Source organism: Camellia sinensis, chromosome 9, assembly GCF_055761805.1.
Source record: "Camellia sinensis isolate YWXY chromosome 9, ASM5576180v1, whole genome shotgun sequence".
Taxonomy (NCBI): Eukaryota; Viridiplantae; Streptophyta; class Magnoliopsida; order Ericales; family Theaceae; genus Camellia; species Camellia sinensis.
The window spans coordinates 114,030,836-114,054,730 of record NC_138969.1 but is presented as its reverse complement, the minus strand read 5'-3'; the positions used below and the strand labels follow the sequence as shown (position 1 = coordinate 114,054,730).

The window sequence follows — 23,895 nt, the reverse complement described above, 5'->3', positions numbered from 1 at the left end:
CTTTCGTCGGGCGGCCATGCGTTCGGCGTTTCTCTTTCGCACCATCTGCATAAGGTTTTCCCCCGCCATATCCTCAGAGTAATCGCCAGGAAGGTCTCTCATGTTTGTAAAAATATTTTTGAAGGCGTCCCCTCGGCCTGATGTAGACGGAAGGTCAGAAGAGTTCAATCTGGCTTCCTCAAAGGACGAATTAATAGCTTCGTCAACTTCCGCGACCAACCGGTCCGAGACCTCGACGATTGGTTCGGCCGCTTTTTCTTCCACGTGTTCAGAATCAAATGATTCCAAATCGATCGGTCTCAAGTTTTTGAAGCTGGGGAAGATGAGGGCTGTAAGATGATTGTCGCCTTGCGCGATCGAAATGTTATCTGCCGCCGAGAACGTTGTGTAAGTCGGCTCGTACCGCAGTAGTATGTGGGCTGCCCTCCCCTGTTTTTGAAGGTTTGGACGGCCAAAGAACTGTAGTGCGGTTTTAATTTCTGCCAGCACAACGTCGTCATCTGAAACTAGTACTCTCTTCAAATCGCCGCCTACTTAAACAAAATGATTAGATGAATATAGTACCAAATAAATATATACATATGTAAATAACAGAAACAAAGTGATCTAATCGGCCACCTGGTTTGCCCTTTCACCTTGGCACAGGGTCTAGGCGATCTTCACCTTCGCCGAATTCCCAATTGTCGCGGACAACGACCATCACGTCGTCGACACGCTTGCTAGAGCTGGCAAGCATGGTCACTAAGTGATGATCAATATCCTTGGCTCTAAGAAAGTAACGTCCTAGCCGCCCGGTAGATTTGGCTAGGGCATAACAGTACCGAATTGGGGGAATACCTAAATTAATTCTAAGACGCCGATTTATCTCTACAATTCGCATTATGATGCGAAAGAAGTTCACATTGGGCTGGGAAGTAATGAGACCCAGTACCGAGGAACGGCCCTCAAAAGTGGGTGAAGAGGAAAGCGGACGCCGCCCTCAGCAATTGATAGGAGAGGAAAAATGATTGAGCTCTTTTCTTCCCTCTCCATATCAGTGGTGCTGTCTGCCAAAAGTGACAGATGGACGTTGTCGGGGATGGAGAATTGGCATCGGAAGCCGGAGATTTGATCCGCAGAAAGGAGCTCCTTCAGATGTTTTGCCATTTCGGCCAACCCAAGGATTATGGAAAACTAAAAGCAAAGAAAGGAGGAGGATCAAAAATGAAGGAAAAAAAAACTTACAGGAGACGAAGGAAAGAGCGAGAAACAAGGACTTGCAGAAGCTGCGAAATGTAGGAGTTGCACTAGAAGGCGAACCAGATGTCTTTGGGTACTCAGAACATACATTCGAAGAGACAATCTCAAATCGCATTAAATGGAGGCAGTGTACGAAGGGGCGGGAAATCGTTACAATGACCAAAAAGCATGTACGCGTTTTGACATGCATCGGGAAGGGGATTAACCGCCGAATTTTTGACTTCCCAAACTAAAAGCCAAACACGCCGACTGACTGATGCTAGTGGGGTGTTTGGAGGGCAATTGTGGGAGCCGAATAATCTTGGATCAACAGACGAATGGACCAGCCCGATCCAGAGCATAACCTCTATTCGGCATTGACCCTATTCAATTGAAGAGCTGAATAAAATAGCCGGCATTCCTATCAGTAGAACAAAGGTCGAGTAGAAGTACATGTAAAAGATCAGGGTTGGGCCAGGCCCTAAGGACCAAAGAGAATATTATAAATACAAGATCCTCAGTCAGAGAAAGGTATATGAGAACTATTATGCTTAACTTAGAATACAAGTAATCCTGAGTGTAGAGACTAACTTGCATATAGGAGTGCTAATTCCGGCACCCCCGACCAGAGTGTTTATTCCTTTTCAGGCGACTAGCAAAGGATCACTAGCGTCCCCCAAGATCAGAAGAGTATTTCCAAACTACATCTCCACAAAGAGTATTATTGAAAAAGAGATGCATATTGAGAATTTTTTACTTTTTTATGCGTGTAATGATGTTCATTAAGGCTTCATTTGGCTACGTGGGTTGGGTTGGATTAGATTGGGTTGAGATTAAATTAATTACTAAAATACAAAATAGGTAAAACGTTAATAAGATAAAATATCATATTTAAATCATAATTATTACACTTTTTTTTTTACAAAAGAGAAAAAAATAAAATCAACTCAAACGAACTTTTTTATCACAAGTTAAAAAATTCAACTCTAAAAAAGTCTACTAAAATTTTTTGGTGGCAAACCACGAAAGTGCGAAAAAAGGAAAATTGTTTTGTGAAAATAGGGTTGTGTTTGGTGGGGACTTCTAATCATGACTTCACACCCATATTTGAGTATGATGTTTGGTTACATTTTTTAAAAATTAATTTCATACCCACTTTTGAAAACTCATTTCAGGCGGGATTTGAATTTTGAAATTTGGCCTACCCGGTTGTCCCCTCGGACGTTCAGTTGGTTGACTAGAACAGTGCAATTTTTTTTTTTTTTTTTAGTGACAATCGGCACCTATTATTTTTTTATATATTAAATAAAAAATACGTGCCTAATTTTTTAAAATATTTTATAAATTTTGAATAGAGTTTTAGGTTATACATTTGTTTATGCATTATAAATTTTTTAATCAAATATGATATGTCATTCCCATCCATTGATTTTATGTGATAACAAACATAAATTCGAAATTTGTTGTTATGCGTGTGAGATTTATTTGGGGGATTCGATTTGTTTTTGCGCCGAATGCAAGGTTTTATTGCACGAATCATGTGCTGATTTGCCCCACGAAATGAAGGACACGTTCACCCAATGCACACTCTCACCCTCCGCTACCATCGGTATGGTAAATGCGAGGCTTGTTTACGTCATTCATCTGGTTGTTTCTACGAATGTTCCCAGTGTCAATTGTACATGGATGTTAGATGTCCTTTGTCAAAGCCCAAAACCATGATGTCTAAAATTCACCCACACCCTCTTGCTTTGTTTAACAAGCCAAATTATGATATACTATGCACTACTTGTCGCCAATTCTGCCTTACCTCTTTCTTCCGTTGTGTGCTGTGCCATTTCGATCTCCATATCCATTGTATTTCAATATTACCACCCACACTCAAGTACTTCAATCATGTCCATACCCTCACTCTCAACCGTGCTCCAATTAAAGACTATCCTGATGAAGATGATGTTGCAAAGTTTTACTGTGACGCTTGCGAAGAAAGAAGTGTGCTGGCCCACCCAACTTATTATTGTAAAGATTGCCACTATGTTGCTCATTGTCATTGCACCGTGTCTGAGGTACGTCTGCTTTCAGTTTTACACATCAAATTAAAATTTATAAATCATATTGTTTGATTTATCTGTTTATCTTCTTTTTTCTTTACTTCATACACATCACATGGAATGGATGATGCACATAATTTGGTGGGCTGAAGCGTCAAAATTTTTTTAACACTGTATTTGGTTGGGGGATTTTGGAAGAGATTTGTAAAGAGAAAGGGAAAATGTGCGTGAAATCCGTCTCTTGGCATTTGTGATGAAAATTGAACTCTAATTCTTTGTTTATATTAAATATGCTAATCTAGAAAATCTGTGAATGCTTTCATAACCAGTAAGAAGTGGTAAAGGGACACGGTGTTATCTTGTTTGATCCACTTTGTCCCTTAAAAATACCTTTGTATTGCACCATTTTAAACAATGGAATATCTTACTCTGAAAATTCACTCTTTACCGCCAAGCAAACATTTTATGGGAACTCCAGCACTTAAGATCGAGGAGAAGTCTTGGTTTCACTGAATCATATGGTTTCACTATACCTACGTTTACTCCATTGTTTTCTGGTGGAGATTCCTTGTGGTAATTTTTATCTAATTTCCTTATGAGAATGTTTTCTGTAAATTTTGTCCCTTTTTGAAAGTAGATTGCTGGACACCAGTGATGTGAAGTGTTGACTTCATTATGTCTGCAATGATCTTGGCTATGGCTTTGCAGCAAGACATAGGTTTGAAAATTTTCATTGAACTGGATTTTTGACTTCGTGGATCAGCACTACTGCTGTAGAATTCCATTCCTTTAGGGTATGTTTGATAACGTTTACGTTTTCAGTTTATATTTACAAAAATTTTATAAACTAGTTTTTGTTTATTTTTTGTTTATTTTTTAAAAAACATAAACTACAAACGCGTTTGGTAATTCACAAAGGTGCCGTTTGGTAACACTTACGTTTTCTGTTTTCTGTTTATATTTACAAAAATTTAAAAAACTCAAACAAAAACTTGTTTGGTAAAATTTTTGATTTATAAATCAATGATCTCAGTTTATAAATTTGGCCAAAAAATGAAAACACAAAAAATGTGTTTCCATTTTGAGTTTTTAGTTTTTTTTTTTTTACCACCCAACACTAGCCACCATCTGCTACCATTTTCCACCACCGTCTTCCGCTACCACCACTCACCACCGGCCACCACCGCCCACCACCCACCACCCATCTGCCACCCATTCGCCACCACCACCCACCCCTCGCTGCCACTACCACCACCACCACCACCCACCCGCCACTACCATCCACCGCCAGCCACCACCACTCACCACCCACTTGCCACCACCATCCACCGCCTGCTACCCACCACCACCAACCGCCTACTACCCACCACCACCAACCACCTGCCACCCACCCGCCACCACCACCCACCACCTACCAACACCACCACCAACCACCACCCACCCGCCACGTACCTGCCACCGCCACCCACCACCACCGCCACCACCACACCATTCACTCGTTACTACCTACCACCTACCACCCGCCAGCGTCACCCACCCACCCACCATTACCCAGCACCCACCCGCCACCCACCTGCCACCGCCACCCACTCGCAACCACCTACCACCACCACCACCCACCACCACCCGTCATCCGCCACCCACCTGCCATCACCACCTGCCACTACCACCACCACCACCCACTCGCTACCACCCACTAACCGCCACCGTCACCCACCCATCCACCCACCATCACCACCCACCCGCCACCACCCACCACCACCCGCTATCTGCCACCCACCTGCCATCACCACCTACCACTCGCCACCACCACCACCACCACCACCACCTGCCACCGTCACCCACCCACCCACCCATCACCACCACCACCACCACCACCACCACCCGCTACCACCACTACCCGTCATTCGCCACCCACCTGCCACCACCACCCACCACCTGCCACCACCACCACCACCACTACTCACTCGCTACCACCCGCCACCGTCACCCACCCACCCACCACCACCAGCTACCCACCACCCATCGTCACCACTTTCTACCACCGTCTTTCGCCGTCACTTGCCACCACTTGCCATTTCTCAATTTTTTTTTTTATATTTTGAAGAAAATTATAACTGTTTTTGTAAATTCATCAACTACAAGCTCCCAGTTCGGTTGAAACTATAACAGGTGTTTTGTCCCTTTTGGTTGAAAATATTGTTGTCATTTATTTATTTATATTCTAAATCTCTCCGGGAGTAACAGGCTTTTGTAAATCTTCTTTCTGCTCCCTTGAAGTTTCTGCTTCATCACATCTCCAGGTCTTTGTTTGGAATTACAGCTTAAGGATTATTTGTTCCTACTTCCTAGTAGGTTTTGGAAGTAACTGATTGGTTTTTTCCTTATTGCTTTATTTTCTTCAAAAGTATTCTCTCTTTGGTTAAGATATTTTTTTCTTGGCTTTGTTCCCACATTTATTATTATTTTTTTTTTTCTCCCCTTTGTAATATGCTGCTTCTACTTCTACTTCGTTGAAGGTGATATGCTTCAAATCTTGTTTTAATCATCTATGTCATCCTTATTTTGATCATATAATTGCCATCAGAATCTTGAGTCTTGACACCATTCCCTTGTATTCTTATATAATCCAACTTGATAGTTAGGGCAACTGGACAGTGCTCTGAACATTTGGTTGCAAAAATTTAGTTTTGGTTCTGAAAAAAAAATAAAATAAAATAAAAATTGTTTCCTTTTGTCATTAATGAGTGCCTTGTCCAATTTGCTTTAAATGGTGTCCAATACCTCCATTTTATCATTCTAAGTCAGCCAAAATCCTCTAGTATTCATCTCAAACATCCCAAGTTCCCTCAGGTAATTATTCAATGTTTCAGTTGCATTATAGTAATACCAATGCCTTCCTTTTCTTCATGAGCTCCGCCCACTACATTAAAATATCCCATGAGAATCGAGTGATCATCATTTGTGGTTTTATTTCTTCGCATTAGATGATTTTGTAAAGCTTTTCTTTCCTTCTCACCATTGTGCCCATGTATCATGTAACATGGCTGCATTTAAGAGTTTACATGGTCCTTTTATTTATCATCCCAGCATATCCATATTGATTCAATATTCTCTTTATCAATGTTTTGACCTTGCAATCTGTAAAACAATTATTAGATGTGCTTTCCAGATTATCTTGCTTAATCTTTTCTCTGTTAGATTGGGTTTGAGAAGATTCTTGACTTAATGTTTGGTTTACGGGGTCAGTTGGTTACAATCTCTAAGCAGCAACTTTGATAATTTGTGCTTCTAGGGTTCTTTGGTTACAATCTCTTTGCAGGGTTTCTCATTTCCCCTTGGCCTTTCCCCTTTTTTTGAACTCTCTCTTCCCATTTCTTTCCATCTGAAAGTTGGGAGATACCTCTATCTCCGTTTCAGTGACCTAAGCAGCGTTTGCAATACTATTATCCAGACATCATGAAGTTCCCACAATCAGATCCCTAACATTTTTCTAGAGTGCAGGGGTATGCCCTTGTTACTTTTGTTTTTGTGTTTCCTTGTGGAATAAAATTTTAAGTTACCCAAAAAAAAAAAAAAAAAAAAAACCCTTAAACATTTAGCTGTCTGGACTCCAAAAGTTTAATATTACTTTTTTACCGGCCTTTCACTGTATCATATTACTATTAGTTCTAACAACTGATATAATTTCTTCTGCAACCATATATATATATATATATATTGCATTTTTTGTTTTTTTGGTTTTTTTGTTTTTTTGTTTCTATATCTTTGAGTACATCTGCTGAGTTATGTACAATTTCACTTACTATTTCTAATTGTTGTGGTTCTATGATGGACAACTTTAGGAAACTTGCTGTTATGGTGAGTTTAGGGTTGGATTAGATTCTACAATTTAGGGTTACATGAAGTAGAAGAAGAATTCAAGTGTTTGCAAGAAGGAAGAAGGTGAAATTCTCTGCAAACAACTAGGTTAGATTTCTCTGTGCAGCTTTGGAATCAAAGGTTGAAGCATGCATTAAATGGTGAAAGGGTTGGGAATAGAGTTAGAGGACTATTTTTACTTGATTGGCTAAGGTTTAGGGTCTGAAAAGGGGCTGTGGTATGGCTGTGAACAGTAAATGGGAATAGTAACCTGAGTATGTATGCAAAGAAGAAGACTAAGAGAAGAAGAACACTTTGCCCTTGCAACGGTAAAATATCAACTTTGTTGAATCAATGAGATTACACGTAATTATAGGCTATAAGTCTCTTCCACTTTTAAAAGATTGTGACTCCAATTTAGAAATTAAAAATATTTGGTAACTACAAATATTTTATACCAATATTGCCATGACTTGTAATCACATTTAGGCCAAGTTTGGGAACTTGTAAAAAAGTTAAAAAGTCAAAAAGTTATTTAAAAAGTTAAAAAGTTAACACTATTCACCAAAAGTCAACAATTACGGCTGCACAACTCCCAATTCGAATTTTTCTCTACAAATCAATTTTTACAATTTTTTATTACACATTTTTCCATAAAAAGTCAAAAAGTTAACCCAAGCATCTATATTTTCAACCTCAATTTTTTAGTACAAAAAGACAAAAAGTACATTTATTTAAGACACCCCAAACAATCTCTTACACTGTGATAATGAATTCAAAATAGAAAAAATTTGACCCTTTTGGCCACAAAGACTATTTTAAATATAATAAAACCTATATATAATGTCTCACTTAATAACTTGACCCACAACATGATCCATGATCCATGGATCCATGGATCCATATTACAGCCCAAAAGTGCGACAAATCCAGAATGTACTAACATACCCTCTGCTCCTAAAGCCTACCATAGACACTTGTTGGACCAAAAAGCTTATTGATGGTCATTGGTCCCATAGACTTCACTTTTTTAGGCTTCCAAAACCTATTATACCTGTTTAGCCATGCAATAGATATGGGCCATGTGTCTGATCTCTTTTCCTGTGAGCTGTTTTAGAGATTTTCCCGCTTCCCCTTGTTCCACCATAATAATTTCTACTCCTGAAAATTTCTGCTTTCTTTTATCTGTTTCAGTAATAGGACTCAGTGGTCTCCATACCTTGTCTGCTACTTTGGAGCATATGCTGGTATTATGTCAAAATATTTTGCATTTTTTACACACCAATGGTTTCAAATGTACTAAACTTCAATTTTAGTCATTTGTCCTTCTCCTAGTAGATATCAAATTAAGCATTTAATTGATTGGGTTCAACATTCTTTACACATATCCTAGCAAAGCTGTTTATCTGTTGTGCTTTTGTCATTAAATCTGCTTGCAATGGCCCATCCGCAGTACTAACCAGATAGCTCCATCCCTGTTCAGTTCGGTAGCAATGTCTAATAGTTGTATCTTTTTGAAATCTACTTGTTGAGATCGATCAAACAAGATCCATATTGAATATAAAATTTTGTGATAAAGAAAGTCAAATATGTCTCAGTTTTTCGAGTTCAAAACTGAGGCATGCTTCAGTTTTTCAAGTTCAAAAGTGAGAAGTTGCTTTTTTTTGTTTGCAAAACTAAGAAAGTAACTCATGAAATTTTTCAACTCAATTAGAAAAAGTTACACATAATCTGAGATTTGTCATAGTTTCTTCGTCTCAAAATTGACACATTACAATTTTTTCGGGGACAATTTTTCATAATCATTATGGAACTTGTTTAATAGATCTCGATGAGTAGATTCAAAAAATGTAAATTTTAAAGAAAACAGATTAGAATAGCAAAATTTGTTTTAGTTTCAAGTGTTTGTAAACAAAATTATAGAGCCCTGACAGCTTTGTGTGTTGCTCTGAGGGGCATCACTGTCCGCTTTTAACATGAGGGACTTAATGCTCTATATATATATTTTTTATTTTTTATTTTAGACTGATTGGTATAAAATATTTGTTCCCGGGACTTCTTGGTAACATCTTCTAAAGTATTTCCTTGAGATTCTAAGTTTTACCTTTCGGTTCAAGACGAAGTTGAATTCATCAAATCATCACTTGTTCACAAATTATTTTTAGTTTTTCTTACTTTATGTTAATTCAACGGTAGAAGAAAATTCTGAAGGGAGCGTTTTTATACATAGCTTAAATGGTTGTATTTGCAGTCTTTCTTCTTAAACGGAATGATCCAACCATAGGCGAGAGGGTTGTGTATACAGCAAACAAGGCTGTGGATATAGCCCCTAGCAGTTTTATTTTATCTGCTTTATCTGAAAAATGAAGTCTTGGTTTATGATTGTCTGAAAGTACATGTCAGTCAATGAATCATGGTGCGATTATTCAAAAGCACAAATTGAAAGGCCCATAAAAAATAAAAAAGGAAAAGCATAAATTGAAAGGAACTTTTAAAATCAAAAGAAATATTTTATTTTGAAATCGAACTTCTTTTTGTTTTAAAACTATCTCAAGAAAGAACAGTTGTCACATTTTTTCACATCATTTTAATTCAAACCCAAATGCTTCAGTCGATTTCAAGAGTTTCGTTTAAATTTTACTTTGGATTTCATGGCTCATGAATTTGTGGATAATCCTTGTTGAATTTCAACTTTAATTATATGCAGCTTTAAACTCTTAATTAATGGATAATGCCAATGCAAATTGCTTTCTCCTCTTCTAAAATTGGAATAGTGATTAGTTTACTAAAAGCAGCTTAAAATTTTATCAGAATGCAGAGTGGCTATATCCATTGCTTGAATGGCGATATTTGTGCGTATAGGATTTTGCACTAGATGAAAATGGATCGGGGCTCCGCACTTGGTGGACTATCCAGGGACTGAGGTTCCTGCCACAGAAAGCACCGTTAGAGCTGCTCGGCCGGGGTTGGCCGGATAACCCCTCCGGTGTGGGAATTAGCGATCGGAGAAGGAGTGTATAGAGAGTTGAGTTTGTATGTAAGTGTGGTTTAGCTTGAAATAGTTCAGTTACCTTCAATGTGAGGTTCATGTATTATATATAGGATTCCTTGCTTGCTTCTCAAGATGGTTTCATGGAGCTTGGGTGCTGCCAAGTGTTCTTTTGGCACTGCTCAAGGTGGGGAACCACTTAGTAGTTGTCATTGAATGTATATACTCATTGTAGTCATGCTGATAACAAACCACATTCCTTTGGTTCAACAACTTTCATGATCCTAGGTGTGGTGGACCAGCTGAGGTGGCAGCTTGCACATGCACATGATCACAACTTTCACGTTTCCCTATGAGGTTCCCTCTGCTCGGTACCTTAGTACCTTGGTTCGGCCTTAGACCAGATTTCTGTCGGGATGAGCCGGTCCATTCGGACATCTTTGTGTGGGCTCGACCCACTTTCTGTTCGGCCCATAGATTCAATCTCGCAGCTCAGCTCGGCCCAGCCCAGCATCACGTCTAGACTAGCCTTTCCACTACGGGTTGGGCCTAAGTGCTTGAGGACTTGGGTTGACTGTTGATCATGAAGTTGGGCTCAATTGGATTGCCCATATACTCATCTAATCCACTTGGATTTGGGTTTCAGTAGATTGGGCGCCCAAGGCTTGGATCCGACCCATTTCACATTCAGCCCCATCATTTGCCCCCTAGCTCGTGCTAAGGTTCCCCTTGGGGGGAGCTATTGTTCTGCTCTCCAAACGTTGCGTCGTTTCGGTTCTCCCCCAGTTCGGCCTTGGTGACGGTTCAATCCTGACACATAATCCCTGCATGCGTCCTTTCATGGTGACACATGGCGATGTCGGATAGGTGTGCAGAGATAGTGCGTCGATTCCATACTGAAGGTCGTGCTTCGTGTACCTGCATGCCGGCTGGTGCAATTAATGCTCTGGCTGTCAATACAAATCCCCTTATCTGCTATTTCGCTCTTTCAGAGAGTTTCAAAGAAAGAAGAAGGACTCTTTCCGTTCCTTTGAACCAGTCTCGTTGGTGCTCTATTCAGACTTTTTTCGCCGCCGGTCTTGCTTTGCTACCACTGCTCTAATCTCTGTAAGTCCTTTTGTGGTCCTTCTTCTCTTGTCTTTTTCTGTTTCAATCATCTTGTCTAGCCCTTGCATCGTTGTGTTCTACACTCTGTTACTTGAGTTCTTCCTCTGTCCCATTAGGTTTGTTAGATGGGAAAGTTCCGCTCACTAGTTGATACCCCCGAGGCCATGGTTATGTTCCGCCTTGACTATAATATTCCCAATGACGTGACCCTTTCGCTAGCAAAGGTAGATGCCAAGTGTATGGGCACAAGGAGTACCGTCGCTTTTCCGATTGCGGCCATTGTCGGGGGTGGGGTTCGGTTTCCCCTTGACCCTTTGGTGCGCCGATTTCTGCATCAAGTCCAGTTAACCCCAATGCAAGTGTCTATGAACCTCTTTCATTTCCTCTGTGGCGTATCCGCCCTTCATAGGCAGTTGGGTTTGAACCTTGACATATGGGATATTTTAGGCTGCTACACTCTCTCACACAACAAAGACCACAGCACGTATTACCTGCATGTTCGTTCGGCCGATTGTCATTTGGTGACTGGGTTGCCCGATTTGGATAAACACAACGATGATTTCCTGCAAGTTGGTGGCAACTGGGAGTTCCCTGCCGGGACCGAATTCTAATCCGAACAGATGCCTCAGAAGGACGGCTACCCAGGTTTAGGTCCTTCCCTCTAATGTCTTTTGTATTTCTTACTTTGTTTTGCATGTCACTCTAATGAGTCACTTCTTTTTTTGCAGAGGCCTCTCGTTTTCAACGCAGACCGAACCGGAAAAACGCCGAAGCCATAAAAGCTGCTCTGAGGTACAAAAAGAGATCTGCGCTCGAGTTGTTGGATTACCAGTCAACTTACCGTTCCACCATTTCGAAGAAGGCGAGGCTTGCTACATCCTTTCTGGATTCGGATACTGAGACTAACACATCCCTCACTCTACTGGTTATGAGTCGTCGCCGAAGCCAGGTTGCACCATCTGAGAGAACGCCCTCTCCTGCCCCTAGTTTCGCAGGGGGCGGGTCTGTGTCGAAGAGAAGAGTGCTGGTAGATTTGGAGGCTGAGGCTTTTGGCGCCTCCGATGTTTTGGAGGCACCTCTGATGTTTTGGAGGCACCTCTGATGTTTTGGAGACCCCTCTAGAGAAGACCGAGGCGAAGAGTCTCATAGAAGTGAAAATGAAGGTGGGAGCTTCTGGGACCCCTACTATTGTTGCCGAGCCCTCTGCTTTAGTTGGTACGAGAGCAAAAAAGAGGAGGAGAGAGCCTGGCAAGGCAGTGGTGGGGGAAGCTTCCAAAGATCCCGTTGAGGATGAGGCATTTGAGAAATGAGAGCCGCCAATGTTGCATCAAGGCAGGCCAATTTCTACTTCTAATTCTGTTGTTGCTTCACAAGATTTTGCTTTTGAATTGACCAGGTTTCTGTTGATGCCGGTTGACACGGCTGACCGTAATGGGCCCCGCGATATTCCTATTCTGAAGAGGACCCTCCAGATGAGGACTGCTGTAAGTGTTTTCCTGTTTTGCATGTTTTTGGTGTTATGCTACTGTTTCCTTCTCTTTTAATACTTTGTTGTCCTTTGTAGTGTATACAAAGGATGCATCTGTCCATCACCCGCCCTGAAGAATTAGAAAAGGTTGTGCTGGAGGCCGCAATGAATGCTAACAGATTGACAGTAAGCCTGGAGACCGAGAAAGAAGGATGTCGAACTGCTGAAAGGGAGGCATTTCGCTTGAACAAGATTGTTGCTTCAGCTGAAAAATCGAAGGAAAAGTGGCCAAGCTGGAGGCCGTTGTCGCAGTGATGGCTGTCGAGCGCTCTGCGTTGGAGGCCAAGCATGGGCAACAAGGTTGGGACGAGGCTGGGGCTGCCTATAAGGAGGAGTTGCTAGTGCTGCGACACAAGCTCTTCCTAAAGGGTTGGACGAGTGCTTTAGCTGTTGCCATGGTTCCTGAAGACTCTTCTTTGTTTCAGGATATCCCAGTTCCCTCAAGATCCTTGGGTTCAAAGACTGTCTTCACCCCTGCTGTTCTTCCAGCTGAAGTTTCCCCAGAAATTGATTCTGTAAAAAAGACCCAAGACAGTAATGTTGCCACTGAAACGCTGAAATGGTGAATGTTGAAGGGGGTGAAACCCTGGAGACTGTTGCCGCGGGAGATGTGGTTAAGGAGGCTCCTACTTCTCAGGAAGTTGGAGCTGCCTCTATTTTTCCTCCCAAACACGGGCTGGACAAGATCGTGGATGCTGCTCCTAAGGTTTCTACGGTTAATGAAAGTTGAAGTTCTTCTGAAAGGAATTGAAGTTTTTGCTTTTTTGTTTTGATGTACTGTGGCTCGGTCCCCTTGACGAGCTTTCTTTCTGTACTTGCGAAGACAATTTTTCTTTTCTCTTTTCTTTTCTTTGTTGCTAGTTATGAGGCCATTTGTGCCTTTTGCTGGATGATAGGATTTTCTCTTTGAATTTGCAACGTGATGTTGTTTGGCTTTTATGTCTGAATGTTTTCTATACTGCTTGCCCCCGGCCGAGCACTGTTGGGACCTTGGGGCTGAATAGAGGCTCGGTTTGGTTCTGTACTGTTTGAAATAGGTGCTCTGTCTAATTCTGTACTACTTGCCCCCGGCCGAGCACTGTTGGGACTTCGGGGCCGAATAGAGGCTCGGTCTGGCTTTGTACTGTTTGCCCCCGGCCGAGCACTGTTAGGACCTCAGGGTCGAACAGATGCTCGGTGTGGCTAACGAATATGTGGTATGGCTGTGCTTGATTTCGTAAGAGGGTCTTACTTAGGTCCAGGTTGGTTTTTCAAAAACAATTGTTTGCCCTCACCTGGAGCTAAGTAAGATTAGTACTGAAGATTGTGCTCTTAGGTAGAACTGCTTAAGTTTGTTTCAACTTTGATAGCACAGATGCATTTGAATGGGATAAAGGCATGGAGAGGTGTCTTACTCAGGTCCAGGTTGGTTTGAAAAAACAATTGTTTGCCCCCACCTGGAGTTAAGTAAGACTAATGCTGGAAGTTTGCTGCTGACAGAGCGTAGCCAAGTTTGTTCCAACTCTGTTTGTTTGCATTAGTACTGAAGTGTTGACGTGTTGATACTTAAGGAATTCTGTGGATTCAAAGATGTTTACTTAAGATATGTTAGTGTGGTTTCCACCAAGCAATTCCACTTGGCTAAAGTCCAATTTAGTTGCTAAACATTATTCCACCAAGCAATACCACTTGGCATGTTTGAGTGCTAACCAAATTTAAATTCCGTCCAGTCGTTCTTAAACTAAGTCCACTTGGGTTAAGACCAAAGTTTACTCCGTTTGATAAACATCAAAACTAATTCCGTTTGGTAAGAGCCAAAGCTAATTCCATTTGGTGAGAACCAAAGCTTATTCCGTACAAGAATTTGATAAATTTGAGAGAAGTGGGGAAGCATTTGCATTGGGCAACAGATAAATGTCTTTACATTCTGATAGAGAAGTTGGGGGATAATTCTATTTATAGTATTTTTTGAGATTTGCTACATTCCAGGGCCGAGGTATAGCTCTGCCTTTCAGATCCTCTAGGTAGTAAGCTCCATTCCCGACAACAACTATGACTTTGTACAGACCCTCCCAGTTAGGCCCAAGTTTGCCCTCGCCTAGCACCCGTTTGTGATCCATTACTTTTCTCAGAACCAGTTCTCCAGGTATGAATTGCCTAGGGAAGACTTTTTGATTGAAACTTCTAATGAGTTGCTGCTGATACGCTTCAAGTCTGATCAGCGCTGCTTCTCTTCAGCCCTCTGCCATATCCAGTACTTGGGCAATAGCTTCCTCATTACTGGTGCTTTCAAACAATTTAGACCGAAGGGTTGGGAGACCTACTTCGAGTAGGATGATGGCCTCCATGCCATAAGTTAGGGAGTAAGGTGTTTCCCCCATTGAACGCCGTGCTGTGGTTCGGTAGGCCCATAATATGTGGGGTAACTCTTCAACCCATTTGCCTTTTGCATGTTCAAGTCGTTTCTTTACTCCGTTGATGATGGTTTTGTTTGATGCTTCTGCCTGTCCATTACTCTGTGGGTACCCTGGAGAAGAGTTCCTATACTCGATCCTAAGGTCAGTACAAAACTTTCTGAAGATCTTACCATCGAACTGTGTTCCATTATCCGTAATCAAAATCTGCAGGATGCCGAAGTGCACCACCACGCTTTTCATGACAAGCCGCTTTGTGTCTGCTTCCTTGATACTTGCCAGTACTTCGACTTCGACCCACTTAGTGAAATAGTCGGTTGTAGCAATGAAGAATCGCCTGTTTCCAGTGCCCCATGCCAATGGTCCGACAATATCCAGACCCCACTGGGCAAAGGGCCATAGGTTGGTCAGGAGAGCAAGAGTTTTGGCTGGCTGATGTACGAGTGGAGAAAACCTCTGACATTTATCACACTTCTGTACGTACTGCTGCGCATCTTGTTGCATCTGTGGCCACTAGTACCCGTGAGTGAGGGCCCGATGTGCTAGTGACCTTTCACCAACGTGGCATCCACAAATCCCATCGTAAATTTCGTAGAGAACATTCTTGATTAGATTTGGATGCACGCATAGAAGATAAGGGCCTAGATAGGAGCATCTGTACAACTTCCCGGATGGTGAGATCCAGAATCGAGCTTACCTGTGTCTGACTTTGTTGGCTTCCCTTTTGTCTTCGGGGAGAGTACCAACTTTCAGAAAAAGCAAGTATTGGATCCATCCAGCTCGACTCGAAGTTGCTGCAGAGGACTGGAGATGCAATACTTGGTTCTGGCACAAACTCAACCCAAACTTTTCCAGCATCCTTTGTATCCACTGGTGAGCCGAGGCAAGCCAGAGCATCAGCGTGGCTATTTTTGTCCTGACTAATTCATTCCACTCGTATCGATTGAAACTTTTTGAGTAGGTCATTGGCCTTGCCTGCGTACATAGCCATTATTTCATCTCATGTTTCATAGACCCCAGAAAGCTGGTTTACCACTAATTGTGAATCACTGAAAACAAGAAGCTGTTCTACACTGAAGTGTTCGGCACTACGTAAGCTAGCCAATAACGCTTCGTACTCTACCTCGTTGTTTGAGGCCTTTCAACCGAGCCTGAGAGCCTGTTCCCAGATAAATCCTTCTGGTGAGATAAGTACTACTCCTGCCCCTAAGCCTCGATTATTAGACGACCCGTCAACATAAAGTTGCCAGATTTTTCCAATAAAGAGTTTCCATGTTTCCGAAGCGCAGGGCTTTCCCTGTTCGGTGATGCGTGGCATCTGTGCCGAACTAGGATTCCCCGGTTTGGTACTCTGGGTGGGAGCAAATTCTGCGACGAAATCTGCTAAGACCTAGGCCTTGATCGCCATCCTGGGTTGATACCGAATGTCAAACTCACCAAGTTCTACCGTCCATTTCGCTGTTCGGCCAGAGAAATTAGCTCGACTAAACACAGATCTGAGGGGGAATTCAGTGAGGACATTAATGGTATGCCCCTGGAAGTAATGTTGTAACTTTCTTGAGGCGATAAGCAGCGCGTAAGCTAACTTTTCAAATGGTAGATACCACGTCTCGGCATCTAGTAAAGTCTTGCTAACATAGTATACATGCCTCTATTCCTTGTTAACTTCTCGAATTAATACTGCGCTTACGGCATGATCTGAGACTGCTAGATAGAGGTACAGCTCCTCTCCTGATTTTAGAGTGGACAGAAGATGAGGTGTGCTGAGGTATCTTTTGAGACTTTGCAGTGCTTTGGTACACTCGTAACTCCATTCAAATGCTATCCGTTTCCTCAAAAGCTGGAAGAAGGGCTTCATCTGATCTGAAGATTTGCTGATGAACCGATTCAATGCGGCCGCCATTTCAGCTAATTTCTGTAGCTCTTTGGCCTTTGTTGGTACTTCAAGATCTTGTATTGTTTTGATTTGGTCCGGATTCGCCTCGATTCCTCTGTGAGTGACCATATATCCCAAGAACTTCCCTGTTCCTACCCCGAAAGCACATTTCGAGGCATTGAGGCGAAGCTGATGGTTTTTCAGGATGGCAAAAACTTCTCTTAAGTCTGTAAGGTGGTCTGTAGCGAGCTTGCTTTTTACTATCATATCATCTATATAAGCTTCCATGGTTTTTCCCAGTTGGTCCTTGAACATCTGAGTGATCATCCGCTGGTAGGTTGCCCCGGTGTTCTTGAGGCTGAACGACATCACTTTGTAGCAGTAAGTTCCTCTTGGAGTGATAAATGTTGTTTTTTCTTGATCCGGACCGAACAGTGGTATCTGATGATAGCCGCTATAAGCGTTCAGAAAGCTCATGCACTCATGCCTCGCTGTTCAGTCTACTAGTTTATCAATGCGAGGCAGCGGAAAGCTATCTTTAGGGCAAGCTTTGTTCAAGCAGGTGAAGTCAACGCAAACTCTCCATTTTTCGTTCTTCTTTTTTACTACAACTGTGTTGGACAACCACTGTGGGTACTGAACTTCTCTGATTGCTCTCGATGCCAGGAGTTCTTCGACTTCGGCAATTACTGCTTAAGTGTGCTCAACTGAGAATCTTCGACTTTTCTGTACAACGGGCCAAGCGGAAGGGTTGATGTTGAGCTTATGGCAAGCAAATTCTGGGTCCAACCCTGGAGTGTCATATGTGGACCATGCGAATACCTCTATATTTTCCTTTAGCAGTTCCAGTAGCTGAAGTTTCTCATCAGTACCAAGCGAGGTACTGATAATGAAGTACCTTTCTAGATCATCCTCTTTTACCAGGACTTTCTCCAAATCCTCCACTATCTTTTCCTCTGGGGCTCCCCCTACATTTTCTAAGACTGGTTGTTCGGCCACTTCCATTGTCTGTACCCGATTACAGAGTTGTTTTGCCTTCAATGCCGCCATGAAGCAGTGTTTGGACGCGACTTGATCCCCTGAGATCTGCTCTACTCCGTGTTTCGTTAGGAAATGGATGAGTTGGTGGTAGGTTGAAGGGACCGCCTCCATTTGATGAATCCATGGACAGCTAAGTATGGCATTGTAAGTGGATGGTGTATTAATAACTAGCAACTCTATCTTGAGGGTTTTTGTTCCTGCCACGACTGGCAACACTATTTTGCCAAGCGGCCATTCTGGCTGCGAATTGAAGCCAACTAACAGGGCTACTGCTGGGGTGAGGTGCTGCTCGGAGAGACCAAGCTTTCTGAACAAGTCATAATACAATATGTCTGCTGCACTGCCTTGATCTACCAGGACTCGCTTTACGTCAAACCGTTTCCCAATTCCCATAGTTATAATCAATGCATCAGTATGTGGGTGCTGTATGCCTTCTAAATCCTTTCTAGTAAATGAAACAGTGCACAAGGGGGATTTAGGTACCGTGCATACCTTTTTCGATGCAGGCTCTACTGACATGACCTATTGGATTTGCACAACCTTAGCAATCTCTTCTCTCGGTGTCTCCTCAGGTTCCTGAGTCACTGTCCCATGGATCACATTTATTATCAACCGAGGTAGATGCTCAATATTCGGTTCCGGTGGTGGGTTCCCCTGTTCGGTCACTTCCTTACCCTAATCAATGTAATCCCGGAGGTACCCAGCTGCTACTAAGTCCTCCAGGTGTTGCTTCAGTGCCCTACAATTCTGAGTCATGTGCCCCCTATCTTGATGGTAGGTGCATCTGAGCTTCTGATTGCTCCGAGCCGGATCTCCCAACATTTTCGGCGGCCAGACAAAGAAGGGCTCTCTCTTGATCCTTTCTAGGATTCGATAGATCGGCTCTTTGAATACGGTTATGACGGCTTCGTGGGATTTGGACTTATCCACTTCATTCATTGTGATCCCTCGGTGTTCTCCTTGATTTGATCTCTTCTTGTGCCTAGATGTTTGTTCTGCTGATGCTACCATGATGGGGATCTGATCATCTTCGAGGCGAGCATACTGCTCAATCCTGACACGCAAGTCTTTCAATGCTGTGGTCGGGCGCTTGGTAAGTGATTGTCTCAGCTTACTCTCCGGGCGTAGACCATGTTTGAAAGACATAACGGCCATCTGCTCGTTGCACACATTTTCCTCCAGGTCATTGTACTTTTCCCAGTACCTCCTAGCATAACTGCGCAGCGTTTCCTTCTGCTCCTTCCGGAGGCCGAACAGTGTATCTGGCTCCTTCTGGATCTTAGTGTTGGAGATGAACCTGGCTAGGAACTCTTCGGAGAGCTGCTTCCAGCCACGAATCGATCCAACGGGGAGTCGATCGAACCATCGAAGTCCGGTTTCTCCCAAGCTGGGTGGGAAGACTTTGCACATCAGTGCCTCATCTCAGCTCCATAGAGACATCATTTGTCTGTAATGGTTAATATGTGTCAGAGGGTCCGACTTCCCATCGTATGAAGTGAACTTTGGTGGGGTGAATTTCTTCGGAGGTCTCATGGCCTCAATTTCCGGGGAGAATGGTGAGAAGACAAGCCTATCTAGCGCTCGGCGTTCTCTCTGGTGAACAGTACGATCCAGATGATCTAGATGTTGTTCGTTCTGCTTGTTGCTGATCAACCAAGTACGAAGGTCGTAAGGGGGGTATTCAGTTTGTTGACTAACCGTCTTCTGCCTCTTAGCCCTTCTCTGGCGTGACCCACGAGTGTGGCTACTCGCTGCCTCACTCTGCACCGGGATGGGCTGGCTTTGTTGCCCAGACTCATTTCTGGGGAACTTTTTCACTAGTGGCTCTCTGGACGAACTCCCCCATCGTAAACATGAGGGCTCTACTTCAGTCTTCTTTTCCATCGGATCACCCAACACCCTTTTAAGTTGTGCTTTCAGCTCCTGTATCTCCATTCCCATGGAGTCTATCATTCGATCTCTACAATCCTTTTCAAGAAGAAAATGATAAGAAAAGCCTCCAGTGAAGGGCAATCGATGCTCGACGGATTCGGGGGTCTGATTATTGTTTCCAGTTTGTTCTTCTAGTAGTGTTGGGAGTGCCAAGCCTTTGTCTTTCATCTTCTCCGTCTGTGGAGTATGTGTCAAAGGTGGAATGTCCTCAATCCCCATTGCCGGAACTGAGTGCAAAGTTTAGAGATGAAGTGATCCACGTTCACCGCACCAATTGTGCGTACCATATTTCGCACTAGATGAAAATGGATCGGGACTCCGCACTCCGTTGGACTATCCAGGGACTGAGGTTCCTGCCACAGAAAGCACCGTTAGAGCTGCTTGGCCGGGGTTTGCCAGATAACCCCTCCAGTGTGGGAATTAGCGATCGGAGAAGGAGTCTATAGAAGGTTGAGTTTGTATGTAAGCATGGTTTAGCTTGGAATAATTCAGTTACCTTCAATGTGAAGTTCATGTTTTATATATAGTATTCCTTGCTTATTTATCAAGATGGTTTCATGGAGCTTGGTCCTTTTAGCACTGCTCATTGTAGTCATACTGATAACAAACCACATTCCTTTGGTTCACCAACTTCCGTGATCCTAGGTGTGGGGGACCAGCTGAGGTGGCAGCTTGCACATGCACATGCACACAACTTTCATGTTTCCCTGTGAGGTTCCCTCTGCTCGGTACCTTAGTACCTCGGTTCGGCCTTAGACCAGATTTCTGTCGGGATGAGCCGGTCCATTCGGACATCTTTGTGTGGGCTCGACCCACTTTCTGTTCGGCCCATAGATTCAGTCTCGCAGCTCGGTCCAGTCCAACATCACGGCTTAACTAGCCTTTCCACTGTAGGTTGGGCCCAAGTGCTTGAGGACTTGGGTTGACTATTGATCATGAAGTTGGGCTCAATTGGATTGCCCATATACTCATCTAACCCACTTAGATTTGGGCTTCAGTAGATTGGGCCAGCCCAAGGCTTGGATTCGACCCATTTCACATTCAGCCCCTTCAATATTCATATTCCTCTGACATAGTGGGGCTTGTCTTTGTAAGTGGGAAAGGTTATGGGTACAGTTGCATGTAATGTAGATTTAGTACCACTCCAAAATATTACACTTTGGTGGATGATAATAGCACAGAAAATATATGCTTATCATTAAAAAGCATGCTTTATTTAGTAAAATTCTTGACTAATTTTATAGATTGTGAATCATGTTATTTATATAGTTTATAGAATTGTATATTTACCTTGGGTTCTTACTATATGTTTTTAGGGTTAATAATGACAACTGGCCTATGGCAAAAGTCTTGACATTAGAGACTTTTCATTGGGTTTATAGTCTAGTTACGATTTAGCTCATTAATTTAGTTAATATAGGGTGTGGTTTTGCTGATGTTGTCTTGATGCAGTCATGTTTGGTTGCTAAGGTTCCATAGTGCGCATTTTTGACTTCTACTATGGAAATGTAATAGGAGATCCGTCATTATTGACTGCCACATTAATGATGTATGGAAATGTAACGGGAGATCTCTCAGTCTGAGGGTGTATATTTGCATTTACAATTAATGTAAAAAGTTCTTAAAATGTCGTCCAGCCAATGATGCAAAGTATAAGAAGCTCAAGGAAGAGTAAATTCAAAGAAGCAGCGATATTTGGAAATTCAACTTTGAAGTCGTTGCAGAGCTGTCCTACAACAGCCAAATTTTAGAATGGTGCAAGTACATTAACCATAAACTAGGGTGGTTAAACAAGATAGTAGTGAATGAACTTTCATTTATAATGTTTTGAGACATTTTTGGGTTTTTAGAGGAAAAATCTGTTTTGCCTAAACCCGAACTAATAATCGATGAAAAAATTATCTCTATAGCACAAAATACTTCCTAGTTTAGATTACAAAGATTATTTTTTGATATATTTTTTTTTTCTTTTCGTTCTTTACATTTGGATCTATAAAAATACACTGGAATTTCTGTGGAAACTTCTACATTAAATAAAATGTTTTTGACACTTTCTAGTGGCTTTTCAATGAATTAAAAACTAGGACATCTAGAAAAGAATCAATTATGGAAATGTAGAAAAGTAATCAATTTTAGTGATCTTATCCCATCTTTTATTATTTATCCTTTCTTTACTTAACTTATTTGGTGATCAGTTGTTCCAACTTAAGTTATTGTTGCCTGTTAGATCATTCATCTTCTAGAGGAAGAGTGGTCAGAGCAAGAGAGCAATAGAGGTGCAGAGCAAGTCGAGGTAAAATCTGGCATAGTGTTCTGGTGTAAGTACGTTGTGTACAGGAGCTATTTTTTAGATTTAATTCCATTAATTCTTTAACTTAAGCTTCTAGCAAAGCTTAATTGCTTCAAAAAGTTACTGTCATGATTTTGTGCTTTGGTACTTTTCAGGAGCCAACTTCACTAACATTAAAACAATTTTTAGATTTGTTCAAAGGGGATAAGAACAAGGAAGTACAAGGTGTTTTTGATGCCTATAGGAGGGACAGCCAAGGTGATAGTAGTGACAATCCAAAAGATTCCTCGTACTTAGATGAGGCCTCTTCCGAGATTATGAAAATACTTGTTTCGAAAAATCAAGTCACAATGCCTTGGGAAAATTAGAATTCCACATCAAGGCTTTTTAAGGTCGATAACTATATGATCCTTGAGAACTTGGCACCCATCTGAGGAACCTTGTTTGGGAAATATAGGGACTTCAGTGGCATGTCCAACTTGAGTCCAAAGGCAAAGATGTTATCCATAATGACAGTATGTGATGCTGTAAACAACATGTGGAGTACCAAGGTCAAGGACATTACTACAAATCTACTATTGAGTTGGTTTCACTGCTTCATGCTTGGCCACTATGCTGGCTTCGAAATTCAATTTGCCTTTGGTCATTTGATGAGAGTGGTGCGTTCTCACTTTGGTATCCAAGCTGATGTTTCTACAGACCTCACCCTTGCCAAATTGGATGAAGAGATTGGAGAGCAACGTGCATTGTTAGATTCTAAAGAGATCATCGCTTCCGAACAAGATAGGGAGATTGATAAGCTCCGATGCAGCTCACAAGCACCAAAGTACATAAAGAGATTGCAGAACTTCATAAGAAGATAAAGGCACTAGAGGAGAAGCATGCAATATCTAGGTTCACAGAGGAGTGCCGTAGTGATGCCCTGGAACTAGAGGAACAAACAGCAGGTATGGGCCTGTTGTGATGTGCAGTGAAAGGTCTCCTAAAGGTAGCTTGTTTGCTGCTATGTTACTACAAGAATATTGGTATCAATTCATCACAAGCACATCAACATGTCTATGTAGGCAGGATCTTGTGCTCTTTGGCTCTTGGTGTGGATTTGGATCACCTTATGTTTGATAGGTACTACCTAAATTTTACCATGCAGACTGTTCTTTCTTTTTTGTTTCTTTATTTGTGCTGTTTGCATTAACAAAATATAGGCTGACCCTTTCTATTTTATGTATGTTTATACATTTGAAAAGGCACATGATCAATCAAAAAGGGTTACAATTCTATGTCAAGTCTTGGGATGTGGGTGGGTACACTACTAGAAAATGCATCTTTCACTATGGAGTTTTTTGTGACGGTGTAAATGACGTGGTAAAGATGTACTTTTTGAGATGGCAACATTACCGTCTCAAAGTACATGGCCTTTCCTGTTCTCTCTTAACTTCTTGGAATACGGGTCTACCACTAAATTCTAGCTTGAATTACAAGAAAAACAATGTAGATCTCTAGAAGGATTGAATCTGAATGAAACAGCGAATTTCAACCATAAGTTTCTTTGTGTGCGCTTCGATATGTGTATGGGTTAAAGCAGAATGTTTTATCTTGATAAGATAAAATA

The 23,895-nt window shown here is 42.1% G+C and overlaps 1 protein-coding gene across 1 annotated transcript; it reads left to right on the top strand.

The window, feature by feature from the left end:
* Nucleotides 1-2,708: 2,708 nt before the first annotated feature.
* LOC145799156 (protein VACUOLELESS GAMETOPHYTES-like) lies at nucleotides 2,709-23,508 on the top strand. Its single transcript, XM_082888705.1, has 3 exons — nucleotides 2,709-3,284; nucleotides 22,224-22,289; nucleotides 22,442-23,508. The coding sequence occupies exons 1-3, from the start codon at nucleotides 2,799-2,801 to the stop codon at nucleotides 22,652-22,654; spliced, it is 765 nt and encodes a 254-aa protein (XP_082744831.1). The 5' UTR covers nucleotides 2,709-2,798; the 3' UTR covers nucleotides 22,655-23,508.
* Nucleotides 23,509-23,895: the final 387 nt, after the last annotated feature.